The 24,226-nt window shown below is 40.9% G+C and overlaps 1 protein-coding gene across 6 annotated transcripts in view; it reads right to left on the reverse strand.

Moving 5' to 3' along the window:
- The window catches only part of Lmbr1 (limb development membrane protein 1), a 180,690-nt gene that overhangs the window by 135,283 nt on the left and 21,181 nt on the right, over nt 1–24,226 (reverse strand). For 4 of the 6 annotated variants that reach the window (XM_029570476.1, XM_008847270.3, XM_008847271.3 and 1 more), the window contains exons 2-3: nt 3,367–3,439; nt 1,001–1,040 (exon numbers count right to left, since the gene is read on the reverse strand). The exons of 1 other annotated variant lie outside the window; for it this stretch is intronic. In XM_029570476.1, the coding sequence (XP_029426336.1) occupies nt 1,001–1,040; nt 3,367–3,439 (113 nt within the window). Of the gene's footprint in view, nt 1–1,000; nt 1,041–3,366; nt 3,440–24,226 lie in introns of those variants that run through there. One more of the 6 variants, XM_029570478.1, reaches the window with a different exon arrangement.

Raw genomic sequence — 24,226 nt, forward strand, 5'->3', positions numbered from 1 at the left:
GCCTTTTTCTAACCTTCCTTTTGATTTTAGATCTTTTTTTTTTTTTTTTTGGTCTTTTTGAGACAGAGTCTTCCTATAGGTCTATCTGGTCTGGAATTCACTATGTAGACCAGGCTGGCCTTAAACTCACAGAGATCCGCCTGCCTCTGCCTCCCGAGTGCTAGGACTAAAGGCATGTGCCACCACACCTGGCATTAATTTGAAATCCTGTAAAGTACAGCACTAAAAATAAATTCTGGAACACAGATGCCCTCTCACAAAGGCACACCTGGGATTTTGATTTCATATTTTAATACAACAAAATCTAACAGAAAAGTGTTTACTGTTTGCCATTCAGTTTGATACTTCAAAAAATAAGTTGTCTTTCTAACCTATCTCCCGCATACATCAGGAACTGACCAGACAGTCTAGGCCCCTCTGTGTTCTCAGCTGGCAACAGTGCCATTGACCAGAAAGTCTAGCTGTTCCTGTCTCAGAAGTCTACTCAGGACACATGCAAATGGCTGACTGACAATTGGCTTGCTTTGCCTTTGTTACAGGGTCCTGCCACCTAGCCCAGGATATTTCTCTCCGGTTTGAACTCCATCCTTCTTGGCTCCACCACTAGAGTGCTGAGACTACAGGCCTGTGCCACCATGCCAAGCTAGGCCCTCCTTAGTTTTACCAAATTCAAGCCCATTTCTTCATTAAATTTTCTAAAGGTAAAAACCTGTCTCCCTGCCCCCTCTCTTTTGTCATTTGGAGATAGTCTCATGTAGCTGAGGCTAGCACTGAATTCCTGATCATCCTGCCTCCATCTCAGCAGTGCTAGGATTACAGGCGTTGTACTGCACACAACTTAAATAAGTGTATTTTTGCAAGAGATTACCAATTCCAAATAATTGCATGTATTTGCTTCCATGTGCTTTTTAAGGATTTATACTGTTTAGTACTTCAGGCAACTGTTTGCTTCAGGATCTGACTTCAGAACTATAGCAGAACCGGGTTTTAGAATACATACGATATCCTGTTGACTACGGCATCCTCGTCTTCTTGTTCATCTGTAAAAATATTTAAGGTATTAATAGTATTGTATCTTCCAAGAAAATGTTTCATTGCTTTATTTAAAATATACCAAAAACATAAACGTTAAAAAATCAGTTACTGCATGGAAAAAACTTTCAAAGTACATTGTGTTTATTTCAGCAAAATCCTAATTTAAATCTCATTGTTAACAGGTAGAAAGATACATGATTAAAGAATTGATTATTGTGGTTTGAGAAATGCTAACTAACTGACACATATAAATTAAAAATTTCCTAAACACTTAGTACTCACAAGAATAAAACTTAGAACTTAGGACCATCATGAGCTACACTATTAGATAACACTAGGCAAAGGTGTTAATGAATGAAATGTCTGGTTGTTGACAGTCCACAGGCTTCAATTATAAAACTTCATACTTTTTTAACTAGCCAGCTTTTCTTTAATTTGAACTTTCATTAGCAAAGGAAGTGCAGGATGTTCTTGAACCAACCTCAACTACCTTAGAGAATGTCACCTCAATAACTGAAGCACTGTCCAAGTCACAGACAAAAGCGTCGAGTTCTGAGTATTTTTCTAAGCTGCAGGCAGCCTTCACTCCACACCTTCCTGCCCCACCCCTCCTTCTCTCAGGCCTCTTAGCCGCCATCTCTTTTCCTTCCTCACAAACTTACCAGCCAAGGAGATTGCATAAGTACATAAATTTGCAAAGCCCTCTCAGTCCATCCCAATCCTTGTCTGTCTAATGTCCTAACAGCTCCCTTTGGGCCTCTGAACTTCTGGGAGCTCATCTGCCTCAGTGTCAATGGAGTGTTTGGGTCATTCTGTCCACCCTAAATTACAGGCTGCCCAAAATAACTTTATAGCCAAAGGCACCACAAAATTAGATTCATAGTTCATTTTCTCTTTTAATATTTATTTTTATTTTTATGTGTATGAGTGTTTTGCCTGTGTGTATGTAAGTGCACCCATGTCATGTGAAGCCCACAGAGGCCAGATAAGGATGTTGGATCTCCTGGAACTGGAGGTACAGGCAATTGTTAGCCACCATGGGGTCCTGAGAACTGAACTTCGGTCTTCTGCAGGAGTAGCCAGTGCTTTTAACTGCTGAGCCATCTCCAGCCCCAAACCCTACTTTTGGTAGTGTTTTTTCTCTTGGATTAAAATGCCTGAGGAGGTCAGAAGAGGGTGTCTGATTCCCTGAAACTGAAGTTACAAACAACTGTTAGCCACCATTCAAACCAGGGTCCTCTGCAAGAACGGCTAGTGCTCGTACCATGTCTCCAGGCCCCTCATGGCTAATTTTCATACTGCTCCACCCACATCCAATCTATCAGCAGTTCTGCAGCAAAGGTTCTACTTCCCTACCCATGTCTGCCTACACCATCAACACACTCCAGTGTTGCTTGCTTGCTGCAGCCCCTGGATTACTCTGGAAATCACCTAAGTCGGCAGTTTTCCTATGCATCCCCTCATTGTTTAGGAAAGCCATTAAACAGTGCATTTATGATCTTTTACTCATGCCCTCTCCTTCCTCCTGTATACATATCTATGAAACCATGTGCCCAAGTGTCTTTACTGCAGATCTTTAAATTTTTCACAGACTGCAGGATCCAAAGAGTCCTTCCTCACAGTCACAGAGCCAAGTGACAGCACTAAAGCAACACACTGGAGCAAGAACTATCTCCTTAGTTCCCTCAATTTGGCAAGTTGTCAACGGATAACATATCAAAGAATCCTTAGTCCATGGAACCCTCAAGTATCACACAGCACCTACCATCAATCAGCACAGAAAATACTGTGGTCTCAAGAAAACAGCTGAGATTTAGCAAAAGGTAACAAGGCAACTGCCAGAGTGCATTAAAGCTCTGACCTGAAAATGTGAATTAATCACCCAATGAATGGACCCTCTGACTAGATAAGGATGTTGTACAATTGAATCCAGTACAACTGTAGAGACTCTAAATTCTGCATGCTTTAGATAAAGAAAAGACAATTCTAGTAGTAGAAAACGGATGGGGCTCGGTGAGCAGGACATTCAGTCAGAACCAGCCACAAGGAACTAAATGCCTCATAAACTCTGGAATTCCCAGACACTAAGCAGCCAGCACTATTCTTAATTTGGTAAAAGAACTGTGATAAATAAGGGCTCTGTTCTAAGAGGGTGACCCTAGGAGTAGTCAGGTACCCTGGAGGTTATTTTCAGTGTCCTTAGTACCAGGCAACTGTCTGTTTTGCTCCTAGCATGTTCGATGCACTGCTATACTGAAATGTAGACAAGCCCATACACCACACCCAGCACACTGAGCTCTGTGAGAGCAGAAACCAAAAGTCTCCACTTGCCTGATTTCCTCTTGTATCTTGTGATGATGAAGTAGGAAACAACATAGAGAACAGCAAAGAGGAGGAAGCATATCTGAAATAAAGCAAGATTAATAGGTCATTGACATTACTGGCTGTCATTTTTATAACTAACAAAAGATATGTCTTTGGCATCTAAAGAAAACAAAAGATCTAAACTATGAAAAGTAAAACTTTGGACATTTCACTAATACAACATTTTGATAAAAATGTCAATTTATATTAACTAGTCAATTAGTCTAGTTTAATACTATTATGGTGGGGAAACCCACTGAGGATTCTCTTTTCATAACTTGATCAAATGTTTTTCAAGATCAAGTGGAAGTAAAAAGAGTCAGACTCTTACCAGCAATTCTGAACAGTAAAATCAATGAGAGAGCACAGTCCCTCCCAACACTAAAGCTTTCTAAGAGCTTCAGCAGCACTCAAAAACCATGCTGGTACCACAACCCGATAGGTAAATGGTGCAGGTTCCATTATACAGAGTTTTAATGTAAAAGAGGTATTGAAAATCAATATGGATAAAAATAACTTCAATAAATACACCACACATCAAAGTAAACCATAGTTGAACAAAGAATTTTAAGTCTTAAATTTCATCAGTTTATTTTAATAAAAACTGTACAGTTTTACTGCACTGGCTTGAGGTCTTGTTCCTCACATGCGCGGTGCCCAACTGTACTAAAGTAACAGAGGCCCTGCTCATCTACATACCGTCATCATTGCTCAGACACTGAAAACATTGCTCACTGACTACTCTTGGTGATTTTCAAATGCAGTATGTTGTTCTTCACCATGTTGCTGTGTTGCACAATAGATCTAAAATTTTATTTTTCTGAACTGAAATTTGGCATCCAGTGACCCACGCCCTCAATCCTGGTCCTTGGTAACTATTATTCTACTCTCCAAGTCTATGAAATCAACATTTTTTTGATGTCAAGCACATTTTTAATTAGACCATGGATCATGTGTTTTAATGTCACTTCATTTCTGTCAGAGCTGGGACAACAGATGGCCACAACACGATAGGTCGAGAAATACACAACCTCACCATAGTCAAAGACAGAATGCTAAAAACAAAACTGCACTAGAGCTTGTGGACCATGTGGGGAAAACTTGAAGACTCTGAAACAAAAGCATTCCAGGTGATGCTGGACTCTAGGGAGCACGCCGGTGTGGACCTCTGAAAATGAGGTGGTGGCTGTGTAATGAGAAAGATTTTGAACCAAGTGGTAACCACCCCTGTAATGACTCTACTTAGAAAACAAAACTGAGAATGGAGAAGAGCACAATGAGCCAGATGTCAACATTACAGTACATGTAAGAGAGGCCAAAAGACAATCCTGGGGACCAAAGAAACACTGGCTCCACAAGAGAACACTAGTGAGGCCACCACCTCCTCCTGAGCACAGGAAATAGGTCAAAGAGAAAACCAAGTGCTGGTGAAGAAATGTGAATAGTGGTCTACACTGTAACAGAAGTCGGAGTAAGGATTCAAGAGCAGGGAAAGTAGTAACTGGGCAGTAAAACAGTATATCACATTAAAGTCAGAGGTTAGATGGCAAAGGGAATTAGCACTTACAACAGAAACTTCCTGAAATTTGTTCATCCAGCAATTGTTTAGTATGGAGCTCACTGCATCCAAGCTCTCATTCTACAACTGAGGACACCAGCGAGGAAAGGTGTCACCCTTGCAACATCACATTCCAGTAAGGGACATAGCAATAAATGTAAGTAAATAGATAACAAGTAATTAAATTGCAGTATGTCTGATGTTCAGTATGGGCACAGAGGAAGAGGAAGTACCAGCAGGAGTGTGTGCACATCTCACCAGGATGCCATATGAAGAAGAGTGATGGGACAGGAGGGGACAAGACTAGGAGCACATGAGATAACAGCAGTGCCAAGGACTCAAGCAGGATGCCTAGGGTGTATTCAAGAGAGGAGCAGAATAAGAGCTGATGGTAAAAATTACTGGGAGTCCAGGGCACACAGGACTTTGTTCCATGTGCTGATCCTTACATGTGGTAATTAGCAAGTTGGCTTTGATCCTGAGGAAGACAGGAATCTACTATAGGATTCTGAATAGAGGAGTGACATGATCAGACACAGAGAAAAACTCACCCTAGTTGATAGGACAAAAATAAATAGGGGCAAGGACAGAAGCAGAGACCAAGAAAGAACTGACCACAAAATAATGCAGAGGTGACCACTCAGACCTGTGCAGCAGATGTCAAGAAGTGATGGAGCTGTGGGTGTTTTGAAAGCACACCTGCTAGGACAGGTGAAAATAAACACGAAGCTCTCAGTCTAAGAAACTGAAAAGCCCAGGGCTGGAGAGTTGGCTTAGTGGTTAAGAGTACTGGCTGCTCTTGCTGAGGACCTGGGTTCAATTGTCAGTACCAACTTGGTTACTAACAACCATCCATAAATCCAGTTTCAGGGGATCTGATACCCTCTTCTGACCTCCATGGGCATTGCACAACACAGGTACACTTACATACATGCAGGCAATACACTCATACACATAAAAGTAATAGATACAATATTTTTTAAAAAGAAATTAGGAAGACTGAGTTGCCATTTCCTGAGTCAGGAGAGACTACAAAAGGAATGGTTTGGATAAGTGAGCACTGTTGAATTTGAAATGTATACAAATCAGATGGAAAGACTGAATGAGAATTCGATATAAAAATCTGCACTGCTTAGGGAGAAAGGCTAGGCTCGAGTTAAAGAGTAAAGAACAACCCCCCCCCTCAAAAAAAGGTAAAGAAATCCCTGAAAAACAAACAAACAAAAAAGAACCGCCAGCTGTGGTGCTGCATGTCTTTAATCCCAGGAGGCGGATCTCTATGAGTTCTTCATAGTAAGTTCCAGGCCAGCTCGGGCTACAGGAGGGAGACCCTGTCTCAAGAAAAAAAAAAAAAAAAAAAAAAAGGAACCATTAGCAAATGCCACACACCGTCCTGATGCTGCGGAACAAAAGCAGCAGGAGAAAAGAAGTCCGAGCACAAAGGAGAGCTCTCAGATGTTCAGGCGCACACAGGCACACTGAGATGCAGCCTGCCAAGAGCGGGGCACCAAGCCCCTGGCCATCTCCTGGAGCACATGAAGGAAACTGTCAACAGTGTCAGACACTGCCGACAGGCTGAGCAAGGACAGACCCGAGAATTGACAGCTGGGTTTGACACCATGGAAGTCAATGCAACCTTGACAAAAGGTGCTTTTCTGGAGTAAAGGAGACAAAAGTTTGGCTCAAATAGCTACCAGAAGAGCTGGAAAGAGAAAAGCAGGCAGCCAAAGCTTCCCTTGCACTGTGACAGAACAAAGGAAATGAAGCCAGGAAGCTTTCTTATTTTTCAATCCATTTTTATGGTTATGAGTGTAATGCCTATATGTGTGTGAGTGCATCCCTGCCTGCAATGCCCACAAAGGTCAGAAGAGGGCACTGGATCCCCTGGAACTGGAGCTACAGAGGGCTGTTAGCAGCCATATGGGTGCTGGGAACTGAAGCCAGGTCCTCTGTAAGAACAACCAGTGCTCCTAACCACTGAGCCATCTCTCCAGCCCCTCATGAGGCTTTTCTAGAAGATAAGAACAGTTACGTAGGATGGAACAGAGAATTCAACAGTCAAAACTAAAAAAGGAAGACAGTGCACTGAGCTGAGGACTAGAGATCTACCCTCAGCGAGGAGGAGCAAGAGGGTGCTGACAGCTGGGCCTAGCACCATGGACATCACTGCAACTTTGACAGAGGTTGTTTTCTCGAGTAGTGGTGACAAAAGCCTAAAGTAGATTCTGGGGAGAACTGGAATGAGGCAAGTGGGAGGTGGGGAGGAAGAGGAAGGTGGCAGTTCCATTAACCTCTGCCTTTGTCTCCCGTTCTCCCCTCATTTGAACACACCAGCACCATCCTGCATCAGGCCCTCAGCTTCTGACTACTGCCTCTGCCTCTCCAGCCAACCCCTACCATCTACATCTCCTGTCCCCTCTTGTATAACAATTCTCCCTCAGCTGACATCTTGATAAGGTGTACCCCCACTACTGATGGTACTTCCTATTCCCCTAAACAAACATTATCAGATACCACAATTTAGTTACTGTCCATTTGCTGCCCACCATGGTGTCCTCAGGAGGAGGAGATGGGGTGGATGAGCACTGAGTACTTGAGCTCAGTTACAGGTGGGTAAGTGAACATGTGGTAGAGGCAGTGCCATAAATTATCCCTTTTGTTGACTTCCACTTCCCCTGTACAAAGGAAACAATTTATCAAATCAGAATTCTAAATGGAGAGTAGAAGGAGCAAGGGAAAAACGGTAGAGAGAGAACAGAAGGAAGGACAAAATGTCGTGAACAGCCTTCAAAGTCCCAGGCAAGCCCAAGCCACAGTAAAAAGACACACATTAGCTGAATGACATAAAAAACAAAATCCATCTTTTGATTGTCGACAAGAAACTCATCTTATCTTCACCTTAGGCATCACCTTAGGGTGAAAGGATGAAAAAAAATATTCCAAGGAAATGGTACTAAAAAATAAGTAGATGTTATGATTCTAATATCTGACAAAACAGACTTCAGATTACAATAAATCAGAAGAGATAAAGATCACTTCAGCTTACCAGACCACCTGAGAGTGCCGGGATCCAGCTTCCAGGTGACGTGAGCTTCCCCAAATCCCACTGTGCCCAACCCCCTATGTTAGAACCACCTGTCCCCCCCCCCCCGCCCCAATTTCATCAGGGCTAGACCTGCCCTCTCTACAGTAGGGGCTGAGACCTTAGCAGACCACCTGAGAGTGCCTAAATCAAGCTTCCCCTTAGCGAATTTCCCAAATTGTGCTATGACTGCCTGCTAGGAGGGGTGCAGCCTGAGTATACCTGACTGGAGCCTGACTTAGGCCTCTGTGGGAGCTCCTAAGTAGCTGAACTGAAGCCATCTGTTCCTTCCAATATAAAATCTGAGAGAAAACAAAACCTAGACCAACCACCTATACATATCCAATAAGAAAACAACCACGGCACACCAATAATACAAACAGAAACAGACTTGAACTTAACAAAGGAAGGCTTGAGTTTCATAGCAGAATCTCAAACAACAAAAGAAATCCACATGTCAAAATCACAACAGAAAAATAATAATATGGAAAACCAAAACATTATGTTCCCACCAAACCCCAGCAGTCCTAAAGAAGAGGTCTACAAGGAGAACACCCTAGAGACAACCCAGGACACAGAATTTAAAAGAACAATCATAAACAGGATCAAAGAAATCAATGAATTTAAAGAACATACAACAAACAAAACAACTAAAGGAAGATAGAGATAAACTTCTGACTAAATTCATAAAATAGAAAAACTGAAGAAAACTCAGTCTGAAAAGAAGCAAGTGAAAAACTCAATAAGAAATTTGAAATAACAGGAGAAAGCCTCACCAATAAAATAAATGAAACAGAAAACAGAATTACAAGACTGGACGATAGAGTTGAAGAATTGGACCACTCAAGCAAAGATTATGAAAAAAATTTTAAAACACAGGAATGGAATATGCAGGAAATGTGGGACACCATCAAAAGACCAAATCTATGTATCATAGGCATGGAGGAAGGAAATCAGATTAATGGTATTGAGCAGATCCTAAACAGGATTTTGAAGAGAATTTCCCAAAATTAAGGAAAGACATGCCCATACACATACAAGAAGCACAAAGAACACTGAATAGATAGGACCAGAAAAGAAACTTCCCACAGCATATCAGAGTAAAAGCACTAAGTGTACAGAACAAAGAGAGAATACTGAAAGCTGCAAAAGAAAAGCAACTCACATATAAAGAAAAACCCACCAGAATTATAGCTGACTTATCAATGCAAACTATGAAAGTCAAAAGAGCCTGGACCAAGTTATTCCTAGTTCTAAATGACTATAGATGCCAAACCAGAAAATACTTTACCTAGCAAAAATGTCTATTATACTTGAAGAAAGAAAAATATTCCATGACACAGATAGAATGAAAGAATACATTTCCAGAAAACCAGCCCTTCAAAGAATACTTGAAGCAATACAAAGAATGGAGAGAGAAACAACCCCAGAGTCAACAGAAAGAAACTAAATGAAGATATAATTGTGGAAACACAAAATTAGACAAAGAATGTAAAAAGGTCATCAAAATGATGGCAACCAATACACAGCTTTCAATAATAACTTTAAATATCAATGGACTGAACAAGATAGACAGACTCTTAACCCAGCTAACCAAAAGAAAGAGCAAGCAAATCCAAGTCAACAAAATCAAAGATGAAAGGGGAAACGTCATAACAGACACCAGAAAGATCCAGAACATTATAAGGGAATACTTTTAAAACCTATACTCTATTAAATTTGAAAACCTAAAAGAAATGGATGGATATCTAAAATCATGAGAGCCACCAAAGTTAAACCAAGAAGAGAACAACAGTTTAAACAAACCCATAACATATAAGGAAATCAAAACTGTAATACAAAACATCCTGACTAAAAAAAAGCCCAGGCCCAGATGGATTTACAGCAGAATTCCACCAGACATTTAAAGAAGATCTCCAACCAATACTAAATTATTCAAAAAGACAAAAACAGAGGGAGAACTCCCAAATTCTTTCTATAAAGCCAGCATCACTCTAATACCCAAACAATGTAAAAACACAACCAAAAAAAAGAAAACTATAGACCCATATCCTTATTAAACATAGATGCAAAAATTCTCAACAAAATACTTGCAACCTGCATACAGGCACACATCAAAAAGATCAGCCACTATGATCAAGTCAGCTTTATTCCATAGATGCGAGGATGTGGACAAAGGGGAACGCTCATTCACTGCTGGTGAGATCGCAAACTCATGCAACCCCTATGGAAAGCAGTGTGGAAAACTTAACAAAACTAAAAACGAACCTACCATATGATCAGTTATACCACTCCTTGGCATATACCAAAGGACTCATCCTATTGCAGAGATATTTATACAACTATGTTTGTTACTGCTCTTCACAAGAGCTAAAAGATGGAAGCAACCTAAGTGTCCCTCAACTGATCAGTGGTTAATGAAAATGTGGTTCATTTACACAATGGAGTTCTACTCAGCAGTAAAGAAAGATGAAAGAATGAAATTTGCAGGTAAATGGATGGATCTAGAAACTGTTATACTAAGTAGCACAGACTCAGAAAAGCAAAAGACCTAAGTTCTCCCTCATTTGTGGATCCTAGCACAAAATCCTTATGAGTACATATCCTGATGTAACTGCAAGAGCCAAAAAAATGGAAGGGAACCAGGAAGGTAAAGGGAAAAAACATGAGAGGGAAGAACAATAGGTAGGAGTCAGGTGTTACTAAGGGAGAAATGTATAAAAAGGGGGGAGTTAAATGGAAGGGGAATGCCTGGCTAGCTCAATCAATAGAGCATGAGACTCTTAAATGGAAGGGGGACAAGAAGAGCTGTACAAAGAACTATGGGAATAAAGGGGAAGACGGAGCTCAAGAAAGGTGGGACCACAGCAGAAATTATCAAGGGAGACATGGGGAAAATAGAGACATTTTAAGTGGGGAGGGTGGGGATGGAGGATAAGATGTAGAGAAAGAGGAGGGATAAATAGTGCCTAGCTAGTATAAGAAAAAAAAAAACAGGGAATTGTTTAGTACAAAAACCTACTGAAAAAATTACACATTCAATATCCCTACATGAGTCCGTGAGTATAGCTGAAGGTTACATAACAAGAAGCAGTGCCAGACAGAAGAAACTTTTCTTTGAGTTGTTGGCCAAGGTAGTCCAAGAGACTCCCAAAATTACACAGTCCTTGATCGCCTCCCAAAACTTATAGGTAAGACCTATTGCTGAAGACAGGACATACTTTGGACATGGGATTTGGAGCAATGGAGCTAGAACTGACCTGGAAGCCACCTCCCCTGAAGGCTAGCTCTCATTGTTTTGGAGAGCACTATGTTAAGCTAGTAAGGGAGAACATCAATCAATGGTCCAATCCCAGCTTCAAGGCCTAAAAACAACATCAATGACCAGCACAGAAAACAATATTGGTGCAGTAGTGGCACTTTTATCTTGGAGGTAATCAACAGCTACCTAATTGAACTTAAAACCCACTCAATAGGCAGAAAATCATGAGTGGTACTGTAAAGCTAGCCAAATACACATAGCTGGAGAGGTCATAGATCTTAGAGAAAACTCCAAAGCTTCACATCCCTAGGCCAATGTAATTTCTTACTATGTGCAAAATATGGATCCTTAAATTTATAGACAAGTATCTCAGTCACCACCCATCAAAGAAGCTTCTTTTCCAAGAGACAGAGATAATTACAGAGTTCCCAACTGGTCACACATAGAGATTGTGAATTGCCCAAGTCTAAGTGGCACATCTAGGATGCAACCTCTACACCTAAGACTCACAGAACATAGAACAAGGGATGAAGAGAACACTAATGCATCTTTCAATTCTCATCAATGAAACTCCCTCATGTGATAGAGGGCCAGGAACACAAAAGGTCACAAATGGCTAAAACACAGAGAATAAGAGTCTGCCGGGTGTGGGTCCTTGGACAGGACTCCTATATTAAAATACACCCACCGAGGTCTCAGGGACCATTGCAGCAGAAGAGGGGGCAGAAAGAATGTGAGAGGAGGAGGATGACCATACAGAAACAGGCTCCTGGGACTCTTCTCATACAAACCTACATTAATGGTGTCAGCATGCACAAGACCCATGCAAACTTAAGCAGACAAAAACTCAGCACAGAACTGTGGAAATGGACAGCAGACCTCAACCTCAGTCAAAGAATTATTGGCAGCTAATTATTGCTGGGTGCAGAAGAGCTGATCTTCTTAAAGGGAGGGACTCTAGATAGGCTGACTAGAACTCAGTGAATGAACTTGCACTGAGGGACATCTGGAGACACTAACTTTACATGATAGGCCTTACCAGAAATGACAGAATGTATGGACTCCAGCAGGGGGGGGTGGTATGGGAGTGTGCCAAAGGGGAAAGGGGTATAAAGAGGATTTTCTGTATGAAATATACAAAATTTTAATTAAAAAATTTTTTTAAAGAAGATCACTTCATTCTGATCAAGGGAATAATTGACCAAGAAAACATTACAATCATGAACCAAACTCTGGTGCACCCAATTTCATAAAATGAGTACTACTAAACTTTGAAACAGATTAACCCCAACTCAGTAAGTGACTTCAACACCCCACTATCTCCAATAGACAGGTCAACTGGACAAAGAACAGAGAAATCATTCAGAATTAAATGATATCATACATCGAATGGACTTAACAGACACTACAGAATATTCCATCCAAGCACCAAAGAGTACACATTCTACTCAGCAACCCATGGAAGTTTCTCTAAAAATAGACCACATACTGAGGCATAAAACAAAACTGATACAAAAACCAATACAAAAAAAAACTGAAAAAATTACATGCATTCTATCAGACCACCTTGTAATGAGCTTAAAATCAACAGCAAGAGTCAGGTATGGTGGTGCACGCCATTAATCCCAACACTAGCGAGGCAGAGGCAAGCAGATCTCTGTGAATTCAAGGCCATCCTGGTCTACATAGCAAGTTCCAGGCCTGCTGGGGCTACAGGGAAACCCTTCTGCAGTCAAATCTCTACAACTAAGGCTCATGGAACACAGCAGAATAAGGGGTAGAGAAAGGGCTAATGTATTCCTCAACTCTCACCAGTGAGGCATCTATGTACATCAGAGTGCGATGCACACAGAAGGCCATACTGACCAAGTTTTGGAGAATAAGAGACTGTACAGTGTCTTCTGGCTCTGGCACCATTTCAGAAGAGGAGGCGGAAAGATTGTAAGGGCAAGGGCTGGTTCATGAACACAGAGAGGTGGAGGCCTCCAGGCCACTGGAAGCTTGCTCATTTGAGCCTGGGACCCATGTCAGCTCAATTAAGGGCCCAAAGGGGAGGTAAGAAATACGTGGTGGGCCAGCACTAGATTGAGAACTACTTGAGACTGACTACTGCTGGGTGAGGGAGAGTATGGCTTACATACAATCACTGCATGTGCTGACTAGACTCCAGTGGATGCATTTACACTGAAGGACATCTGAGCACAAACACCTGAATGAACAGGACTCAGCACGTATGGTGGAGTGCGTAGGGTTTGGTGGGGGGATAGGAAGAGGCCTGGATAGGGGAGAGGGTCTGGATTTGAGTGGGAAATTTTAAAAGCTCAATTTAAAAAAGTAAGAAAAAAAGACCAAAAAAAAAAATCAACAGCAAAAGAAGGTATAGTAATTACATGAACTCATGGAGATTAAACAACACACTCTTGAATGATAAAAATCAAGAAAGAAATAAAAGTATCCCTGGAACTAAACGAAAATAATAATACAACAAAACAAAATCTGTGGGATACTTTAAAACAATCCTAAGAGGGAAGTTAATAGCGCTAAGCACCTTCATTTAAAAATTTAAAAGTAAAATAAAAACAGAAAGAGCACAAATAAATGACTTAACGGTACAACTCAAGAATCTGGAAAAGCAAGAACAAACCAAACCCAAGCCCAGGAGACAAGAAGAAATAACAAAAATCAGAGCATAAATCAATGAAATAGAAACAAGGAAACAATACAAAGAATCAATGAATCCAAGAGCTGGTTCTTTGAAAAGATAAGCAAGATAGGCAGACCCTTAGCCCAGTTAGCCAAAAGGGAAAATCCAAATCAACAAAAACAAAGATAAAAGAGGAAACATCACAATAGACACCAAAGATCCAGAACATTATAAGGGAATACCTTAAAAACCTACAGTCTATTAAATTAGAAAATCTAACAGGAGGAGTGCCTACTCCAACCTCCATCAGTGTAGGGGCTGAAATCTCAGCAGACTACTTGAGAGTGCCTGTTCTGGCCTCCCTCTGGCATAGGGGCTGCAAACTCAGGGGACCACCTGAGAGCACCTGGAACCTGCCTCCACGTGGCGAAGCCTTTGTGAGGGAACTGACACTGATTCTAACCACTCCAACAGCTATAAAGTGCCTGAAAACAAATCCTGAGTCCATCACTCTTGAGTATAGCCTTGGCAGACAAAAGAAAAATGAGGAGGAACTCAATGGAGGGATGCTTTTGGAAGCTCTCATCAAGAAATTCCAATGGACTCTGATAGGAATGTTTGAAATTTGCCATTTTGACTTTTTTCTAGTTCCAGTTCCCTGTCTAGAACTTGTAATGCTAACTACTCTTGCCTTTACTTCTCCTTCACATCTCCTATTCACCAGTCAAGGACTTTCTTTTCTCCCTATAGTTAAGAGTTATGCAATTTGGGAGTCTTTTAGATAGACCCACTGAAGGGGTACCCCAACTGCCTCACCCTGCATCCCTGTTCAGTATGGAAGAAGCCAGAGCAGTCTGCGTCCCGATTCCCTATCGGCAATTTGAGTAACTTCTTCAGGGGATGGTATGGTAAGAATAGAAGGCAGGAATTGGCTAGGGCAGTTAGGGTAAAAAGACCCCAAAGAAAAGTAGCCAGTTCTTGGCTAAAAGTCAAAATGTCAGTGGGCCTCTTAGCAACATACTCTGTTCTAAAGGCCAAAAGTGTCCAAAGTATTTGGGAGCTCTTATCTAATCCCTAAAAGATTTTAGGGTTACCTCTTCAGAGGGGGGAATGTTAGAGTAGCAAAGAGCCCCATTAAAAAAAAAGAAAAGAAAGAAAGAGCATGTGAAGTTGTTCAGGAAAAAGTGATGAGGAGATATGGGAGGAGCTGGAGGGGAAGGAGTGGGCATGGATTTGATCAAAACACCTTATATGCATGTATGAAATGTTCAATAATTTTTTTAAGTTAAAAAAAAGAAAATCTAAAAGAAATGGACAACTTTCTAAATTCAATGAACCACCAAAGTTAAAGAAGAGATCAACAACTTAAAAAGATTTATAACAAATAAGGAAATTGAAACAGTAATACAAAGCTTCCCAACTAAAAAAAGTCCAGGCCAAGATGTAGTCTCAGAAGAATTTTACCAGCCCTTCAAAAATCTATAATCAATACTACTTAAATTGTTCAAAAAGATAGAAACTGCCGGGCGTGGTGGCGCACGCCTTTAATCCCAGCACTCAGCAGCAGAGGCAGATGGATCTCTGTCAGTTCAAGGCCAGCCTGGTCTACATAGTGAGTTCCAGGACAGCTGGGGCTACAGGGAGACCCTGTCTCAAAAAAGAAAAAAACTGAAGAACTCCCAAACCCCTCTATGAAGCCAGTATTACTCTAATACCAAAACCAGGAGAAGACACCACACACACAAAAGAAAACTATAGGCCCATAATCCATAACGAACACAGACGCAAAAATTCTCAACAACATACTCATATCAAAAACATATCAAAAAGATCACTCACCATGACCAAGTTGGCTTTATTCCAGAGATGGAGGGATGATTCAAAACATAAGTCAATAAACATAAAAAATCATAGACTTAAAGACAAAAGTCACATGATCACCTCAATAAATTCAGAAAAGACCTTTGACAAAAATCCAATATGCATTCATGCTAAAAGTCCTAGAGGGAATTGAACTTGAAGGAATATACCTCAACATAATTAAGGCTCTATATAACAAACCCACAATCAACATCATTCTAAATGGAGAAGAACTTGAAGCATTCCCATTAAAATCAGGAATGAAATAAGGCTGCCCACTATCCCCACTTCTTTTCAATATAATGATTAAAATTCTAACTAAAGCAGTAAGACAAGGAAATCAAAGGGATACTAATTGGCAAAGAAGAGGTCAAATTATCCCTATTTTCAGATATGATATTACACATAAGAGATTGCAAAAATTCCACCAGAAAACTTCTAGAAATGATCAACACTTTCAGCAAAGTAGCAGGATAGAAAATCAATTTACAAAAATCAGTAGCCTTCCTATATTCCAATAATAAGCAATCAGAGAAAAAGTTCATGGAAACCCTCTCATTTGTGATAGCCTCAAAGAAATGAAATATCTAGGAATAAACCCAACCAATGACGTTACAGGCCTCTACAATGAAAACTAAATCTCTGAAGAAGGAGGGCTCAAAAAGACCAAGAAGAAAGAAAGGCACAGAGAGAGATGCAGAGATGGAAGGACCTCCCAGGCACGTGGACTAGTAGAATTAATATTAGGAAGATGACCATGCTAACAAAAGCAATTTATAGATTCAATGCAATCCCGATCACTCCCATGACATTTTTCACAGAAATAGAAGAAAAAAAAATCCTAAAATTTATATAGAATCACAAAAGACCCTGTACATCCAAAGCAATGCTGGGGGGACCATCATACCAGACAGATCTCAAACTACATTCCAGAGCTATAGTAACAAAAACAGCATGGTGCTGGCACAAAAACAGACATGTAGATCAGTGGAACAAAATAAAAGACCCAAACATGAGTGCACGCCATTGCACTTGACAAAAGTGCAAAGAGGAAAGACAGAATCTTCAACAAATGGTGCTGGAAAAAACAGGATCTCCACCTGTAGAAGAATAAAATCAGACTCATTATCAATCACTCTACACAAAAGTCAACTCCAAATGGATCAGAAACCTTAATGTGAAACCTGAGACACTGAAACTATTAGAAGAAAGCATATGTTGTACCCTACAAGACACAGGTGCAGGAAAGGACTTTCTAAGTCAGACATCACTCAGGAAGTAAGGTCAACAATAGACAAATAGGACCTCATTAAACTAAAAAGCTTCTGTACAGCAAAAGAAACAACCAATCATGTGAAGAAGAACCCTACAGAGTGGGAAACAATCTTCGCCACACAGAGGATTCATACCCAGAATATAGAAGAAATCAAGAAACAAAGGATCTGAGCCGGGCGTGGTGGTGCACACCTTTAATCCCAGCACTCTCGAGGCAGAGGCCGGTGGAGCTCTGTGAGTTCGAGGCCAGCCTGGTCTACATAGTGAGTTCCAGGCCAGCTGGTGCTACAGGGAGACCCTGTCTCAAAAAAAGAAAAGAAAGAAAAAAAAAAACAAATGATCTATCTAAAAGGGGCTATATGGGCTACAGATCTGAACAGAGAGCTCTCAAATGAACTAACAGTGGCTAAGAACGCCTTAAGAAGAGTTCAACATCCTTAGTAAGATTTCATCTTACCCCAGTCAGGATGACTAAGATGAAGAGAACAAATGACACCAAATACTGGTATAGATGTGGGGAAAGCGGAACCCTCATTCACTACTGGTGGGATTGCAAACTGGTACGCTCACTATGGAAATCAGTATGGAGAACTCTTAATCAGCTAGAACTCTGATCCAGCTATACCACTCCTTGGCATATGCCCAAACAACCCATCCTACTATAGAGATACTTGCACAGCCATGTTTGTTGTTGCTCTTTTCACAATAACTAAGAAATGGAAACAACCTAAATGTCCTTCAACTGATGAATGGATAATGGAAATGTGGTACCATTTACACAATGAGGTTCTATTCAGCAGTAAAGAAGACAAAAATCATGAAATTTTCAGGTAAATGGATGGAACTAGAAACTGTTATACTAAGTGAAGTAACACAGACTTAGAAAAATATGTGATCTATGTTCTCTCTCATTTGTGGATCTTAGCTTCAAATCCTTAGACATGAGTTTAAATTCTGATATAAATACGGGAACCAGAAAAATGCAAAGGAAACTATGGAGGTAAAGGGGAAGAAGGAGCTCGAGAGGGGGACAGTAGGAGACAGGTGTTATCAAGGGGGAAATGGGGAAACTAGAGGTACTTTAACTACAATACTCAAAACTGCAAGAAAAATGACATAAAAACAGATTAACTGAACAGATTAAAGAACCCAAAAATGAATCTACACATCTACAGACAACTGTTTTTCCAAAAAGGCAACATGAACCATACTTTGGAGAAAGGAAAGTCTGTTCAATAAACTGTGTAGGAAAACTGTGAATCTACATGCAGATAAGAGAACCACACCCAATCTCTCACCATATATAAAAGTCAATCCAAAAATGAATCAAAGACTTACATGTAAGATTCAAAACTGAAAACCACTAGACAAACACACAGGGGGAGAGCTTTAGACATAGGAATAGGCAAAGAGTTTTTTGGATATGACCCCAAAAGCATAGGCAAAAACAAACAAAAGTGAGAAAGAAGATTATGCCAAAATAAAAGGTTCCACACAACAAAAGAAACAACAAAGTAATAGGAGAAAATATTTTAAAATTATTCAGTCAGTAAAATATTAATACCCAGTGTATGCAAGGAATTCAAACAATCCAGCAGCAAAAAGAAAAAAGTCTGATTTTAAAACAGACAAAAGTTCCAAAAAAATCATTTCTCAAGAAAGCATTTAAAAAAGACCAACAACTACGTAAAATGCTCAACATCACCAACCATCACAAAATGCAAATTAAAACAAGAATGAGATATGCTCTCATCCCAGTTCGAAAGGCCATTATAAAAAAAGACAAAACTAAAAATGCTAGCAAGGACACAAAGAAAGAGAAACTTTTGTACAATGTTGGTAGGGATGTAAATTAGTGAATCATTGTGAAAAAGAGTAGGCTGCAAAAAAAAAAATAGAACTACCACATGACCCAGCTACCATATATTCAAAGGAATATTTGCCTTATACATAAAGGAACTGAAATCAGTATGTCCAAGAGACATCTGTACTCATGTTTACTGTAGTGCTACTCACAATTACCAAAGATAAACCAACCCATATGTCTACTGAAGAATGGATTAACAACTTGCATGCCTACTGTTACACAGGACTGTCCTCCGACTGGGAAGCTATGGATAGACGCCCTCTTCCCAAGTGTGGTTCCACCTACTTGCCTAGGATCATCACAAATTTGTTGACTGTTGACCTTCAGCAAGAAAGGAGGAACAGGAAGAGTCAGCCACCCCTCTCAACCAACAAGTCAGCCCTAACTGCATGAGGGGAAGGGACTAACGGTATATAAACAGTGGAAGCTGTAGGGAGGCTTCTCGCCATTTTGTGAGGCTCTGGAGTGGTCACAATCCACGCCTCGATGGAGACTTTCCAGGGAGGCCTTGGGGGGGAGCATTCACACTTCTGTGAGTAAACCCTCACCCACTGCTCTGTAAGTAAACCCAATAAACTCTCTAGTTACAAACCAGAATTCTGCAGTTTGGAGAAATTGGACCTCGGTTTGTCCTAGGAGGGGCTTGGATCTCATTTGTGTCTCCCGGAAGGAATTTTAGCAACACCTACTAATGGATGAACAAAGAAGATATGGCATATGTACACATTTACACACAATCGAATACTATTCACTCAGTCATAAAGGGAAGAAATGTTGCCATTTGCAGCAACCTGGACAGAACTAGAGGACATTATGCTAAGTAAACTAAGCCAGGCTGAGCTCTAGGTTCAGTGAGAGACCATGTCTTAAAAAAATAAGGTGGAAAGTGACGGAGGGAGAGACTCAATGTCCACCTCTGGCCCCCACACTCATGTGCATACATGTGTACGCACACACACACACACACACAAGACTCACTCCTCCCTCTCTCTCTCTCTCCTCTCTCTCTCTCTCTCTCTCTCTCTCTCTCTCTCTCTCTCTCTCTCTAAGCACAGAAAGACAGATCCTGGATGTTCTCGCTTATATTCATAAGTGATAGAAAAAAGTACAGAAGAGTATAGTGATCACCCCGGCCTAGAAACGGAGCAGAACAGGAGGCTGGCTCACAGGAGCAGGGTGCAGCTGAGAGGAAAAGCTAGCTTCTAACACTCTAACACAGGAGGATAACTATGACAAATGTCTCACCTGATGAGTGTGGCAATTTTCCTGATGTGATCATCATACACTGTGTACGTGTACTGAAATGCCACACTGTACTCATATGTTCAACTGTGGTCCAATTAAAAACAAAAATGAATGGGCCAGTGAGATAGCTCAGTGGGTAAAGGCACTTGCCACCAACCTGAGTTAGAACCCTGAGATCTACACAGCACAAGGAGAAAACCAACTCCCACAGGTTCTCCTCCGATCTCTATGCACCTACCCTGGCATGCATGCTCCCATACACAGAATAAGATAAATAAATTATTTAATGTAATTTAAATTTTAAATCAAAATAAAAATAGATCTTTAAAAACAACACATGAATGAAGTGTAAAGTGCAAAACTATAATTCCTTGCAGAAAAAGGAGAAAACCTAGACAGCACTGGGTTTGAAGACTGTTTTTCAGATACAACACAAAAGACACAATACATGAAAGAATTCATAAGCTAGAGACAAGACCCTGTCTCAAAAACAAGAATTCATAAGCTGGAGATTGGAGAGTTGGTTCAGCGGTTAAAAGCACTGACTGTGGGGCTGGAGAGATGGCTCAGCGGTTAAGAACACTGGTTGTTCTTGCAAAAGACCAGGCTTCAAATCCCAGCACCCACATGGCAGCTAACAACTGTCCATAACTCCAGTATCAGGGGATCCAACAGCCTCTTCTGACCTCCGCGGGCACTGCACGACACTTACCTACATGCAGGCAATACACACATACACATAAAATAAAAATAATAAATTTTTTTTTTTAAGTTTAAAAACACTGACTGCTCTTGCAGAGGACCCAGGTACAACTCCCAGCACCCACACAGCAGCTAACAACTGTCCGTAACTCCAGTTCCAGGGGAATCTAATGCCCTCTTCTGACTTTCATGGGCACTGCATGACACAAGCTCACTTACATACATGCAGGCAATACACTCATACACACAAAATAAAAATAACAAATAAAATATTTTAAAATAATTCATAAGCTAAAGTTTATTAAAACTTGTGATTTCTACTGTGGAAAAAAAGCACTGTCAAGAGTGAAAAAGAAGCCATATAGCGGTGGGAAATATTTGCAAAAGGCATATCTGATAAAGATTTCTTAAATGAACAATAACAATCCTATTGGAAAATGGATCAAAGACCCAACCAAAGAAGACACTGAAATGCAAATAAGCAGGTGAAAGGCTGCTCCATATCACAGTAACCAGAAAAGTCAAGCTAGAACAAGGAACTAAACCCAGCACTGACACTACAAGTGCTGACGAGGTGTGCTAAACAGGAACTTCAGCTGCTGATGGGAGTGCAAAGTGGGATGGCCACTGTAGAGGAGTCTGACCACTTCCCACAACACTAAATACTTTCACCATACAATCCAACAATCATGCATCTTGATATTTATACGGAGGCATTGAAAACCATTTCCAAGTAGGGAGTGGTGGCACACAGCTTTAATCCCAGCACTTGGGAGGCAAAGGCAGGTGGATCTCTGTGAGATCAAGGCCAACCTGGTCTAAATAGTGAGTTCAGGCCAGCTGGGGCTACAGGGAGACCTTGTCTCAAAAAAAGAAAAGAAAGTCCCATGTGACACAAAAACATGCACACATATTTTACAGTGGCTTTTCATAACTGCCAAAATGTGGGATCAACCAAGATACCCTTCAACAGGAGAACAAATAAGCACACTGTGAAGTGAGGGGTAAAAAGAAAGAGAAATAGAAGATGTGGATGCTCAAGCAATAACAATCCACGAAGAAACTTAAATGTGTGTTACTAAGAAGACATTCTGAAAAATATGATTCTGACTATGTGACATTCTGAGAGAGGTGAAACTCTGGAGATGGTAAAAAGAGGAGTGACGGGGGGGCATCAGAGGGAAGGAGGAGTGAACAGACAGCAGAGACAGCCTTTGGGCTGACTCAAACCACCCAAATGCCGCTGTCGTGATAGACACGTCATTAACTGTGCAAACTCACAGCACCTCCACAGCATACACAGCACCAAAGGGGAACACTAATGTGAACTGTGGCCCCTAAAGACAATGGTGACTGTAGGGTCATCAGTTGTGACTAATGGACCACTTGGTTCGGGATGCTGGAGTGCTGTGCATGTACAGGGACAGAGAGAAGAGAGGAAATTTCCATGCCTTCTACTCAGTCATCCTGAAAACTACCAAAATAACAGTCTGATTTTCTAAAGTGTTAATTACTCTGTTAATAAACATACTTTTCAAATCATATTGATGTCCTATATGCCTCCCACCCTACCCAAACCCCTTGTAACTATCTATCTATGGATTTGCTCATTCTAGATAGTCCATATAAATGAAACTGTATTGGGGCTGAGACTCAGTGGTAGAGTGCTTGCCTATGATGTATGAGGTCCATTCAGTCCCCAGCACTGAATGAATGAACGAATGGACGAACAAACAAATGAATGAGATAACATGACTTTCATAGCTGGTGTTTCACAGAGTACATTTTCAAGGCCCACCCACAGAGTGACATGGGTTGAAACTTCATTCCTCCAGATTCTATAAGGAAAATCTTGTTTGATTAAAGACACTGAGTAATTTTTAATTAGAATGGTATTTTTTTAATTTTTAACTGGAAGTGTTCCTTTGAATAGCTCACAATGAGGGATACATGAAGGAGATCATTATTCCTTTGTTTGCAACAGTACCAAACCACCCTTCAGGAGCAAGGAAAACAAAGCAGCCTAGGCTCTCCCTCTGGACAGTTATTAGAGAACACAAGGCTGGTATCTTCTAATGATGACTGCAATGTTGGTCATAACTGCATTATCTCTTAGACTTCAGTAAAGGCAACATGACATCTACAGACAGCACTGAGATGCTGAGCAAGGGGTAAACACTCCATTTTCCAACATCGCAGAAAATTTCAAGTTCATCACTGTCATGCACAATGTTATACTTTTATTACTTTTTCTTGAGATTTCTTTTTTCAAATTCTACTATTCTTATATCACAAGTCACCAGCAAAAAAGCCCTTTAACTCCCTTCTCAGATCTGTACTCCAGTAAAGCCACAAAACCGCCTTCCTTTGAGAAGAGCTAGAGACAAGGCAGCAGGTATCCCTAGGTGTCCTGGAGCTGCAGCCAGCCAGCAGTCAGCACTGCCTCCCCTTCTGAAAAGCCCACACTGCTGCTCTTCCACATAGCTTAGCAAAACTGATTTTCTTTCAATAACTATTCCTTAGAGATAAAATCTGTCTCTCTTGGGGCTGGAGAGATGGCTAGGCGATTAAGAACACTGAATGTTCTTGCAGAGGACCTGAGTTCAAATCCCAGCAACCACATGGCAGCTAACAACTGTCCATAACTCCAGTTCTAGGGGCTACGACACCCTCTTCTGACCTCTACGAGCATTGCATGACACAGGTACACTTCCATACATGCAGGCAATACACACATACACATAAAATAATAATAAAATATTTTTTATAAAAAGGAAATAAAACTCGTCTCTCAAACTATCAGCTGTGTGTACTTTAGGTTGCTAGGTACTAACACAAGCAGCATCTGTCCTGTTCATCAGAGCACCAAGTGCCTATGTATGTTTTTAACTCAGAAAACTCTCCTCACTGCTGCTGCTCAGGCATCAGCCAGGGCTGATGAAGCACAGAGAAGGTACTCTGCACTGGAGGAAAGGTGGTTTTGTTGCCTGCCTCTGCCTCCCAAGTGCTGGGATGAAAGGCCTACACCATCAGCCTGGCAAAAGGTAAAGTGTTCATTTGAGAAGACTAGATCTTTCAGTGTCTGGAACTAAGAGAATGAAGGTCCTGTGAAGTGCATAGAGACCCTGTCTCAAATAATAGTAATTGCAAAGAAGAAGTAAATATAAAAGATGACTATAAATAAGGAAGATAGGGCTGGGGAGGTGCACTGGGTAACAGCAGATGCTGTGCAAGCATGAAGACTTGCATTCTGATCCCCAGCACCCATATAAAAAGCCTGCCTTAGGGTGGGCTTGGCAGCTCACACCTTTAATCCCAGAACTCAGGAGGCA

Source organism: Nannospalax galili, unplaced genomic scaffold, assembly GCF_000622305.1.
Source record: "Nannospalax galili isolate Female #2095 unplaced genomic scaffold, S.galili_v1.0 scaffold302, whole genome shotgun sequence".
Lineage (NCBI taxonomy): Eukaryota > Metazoa > Chordata > Mammalia > Rodentia > Spalacidae > Nannospalax > Nannospalax galili.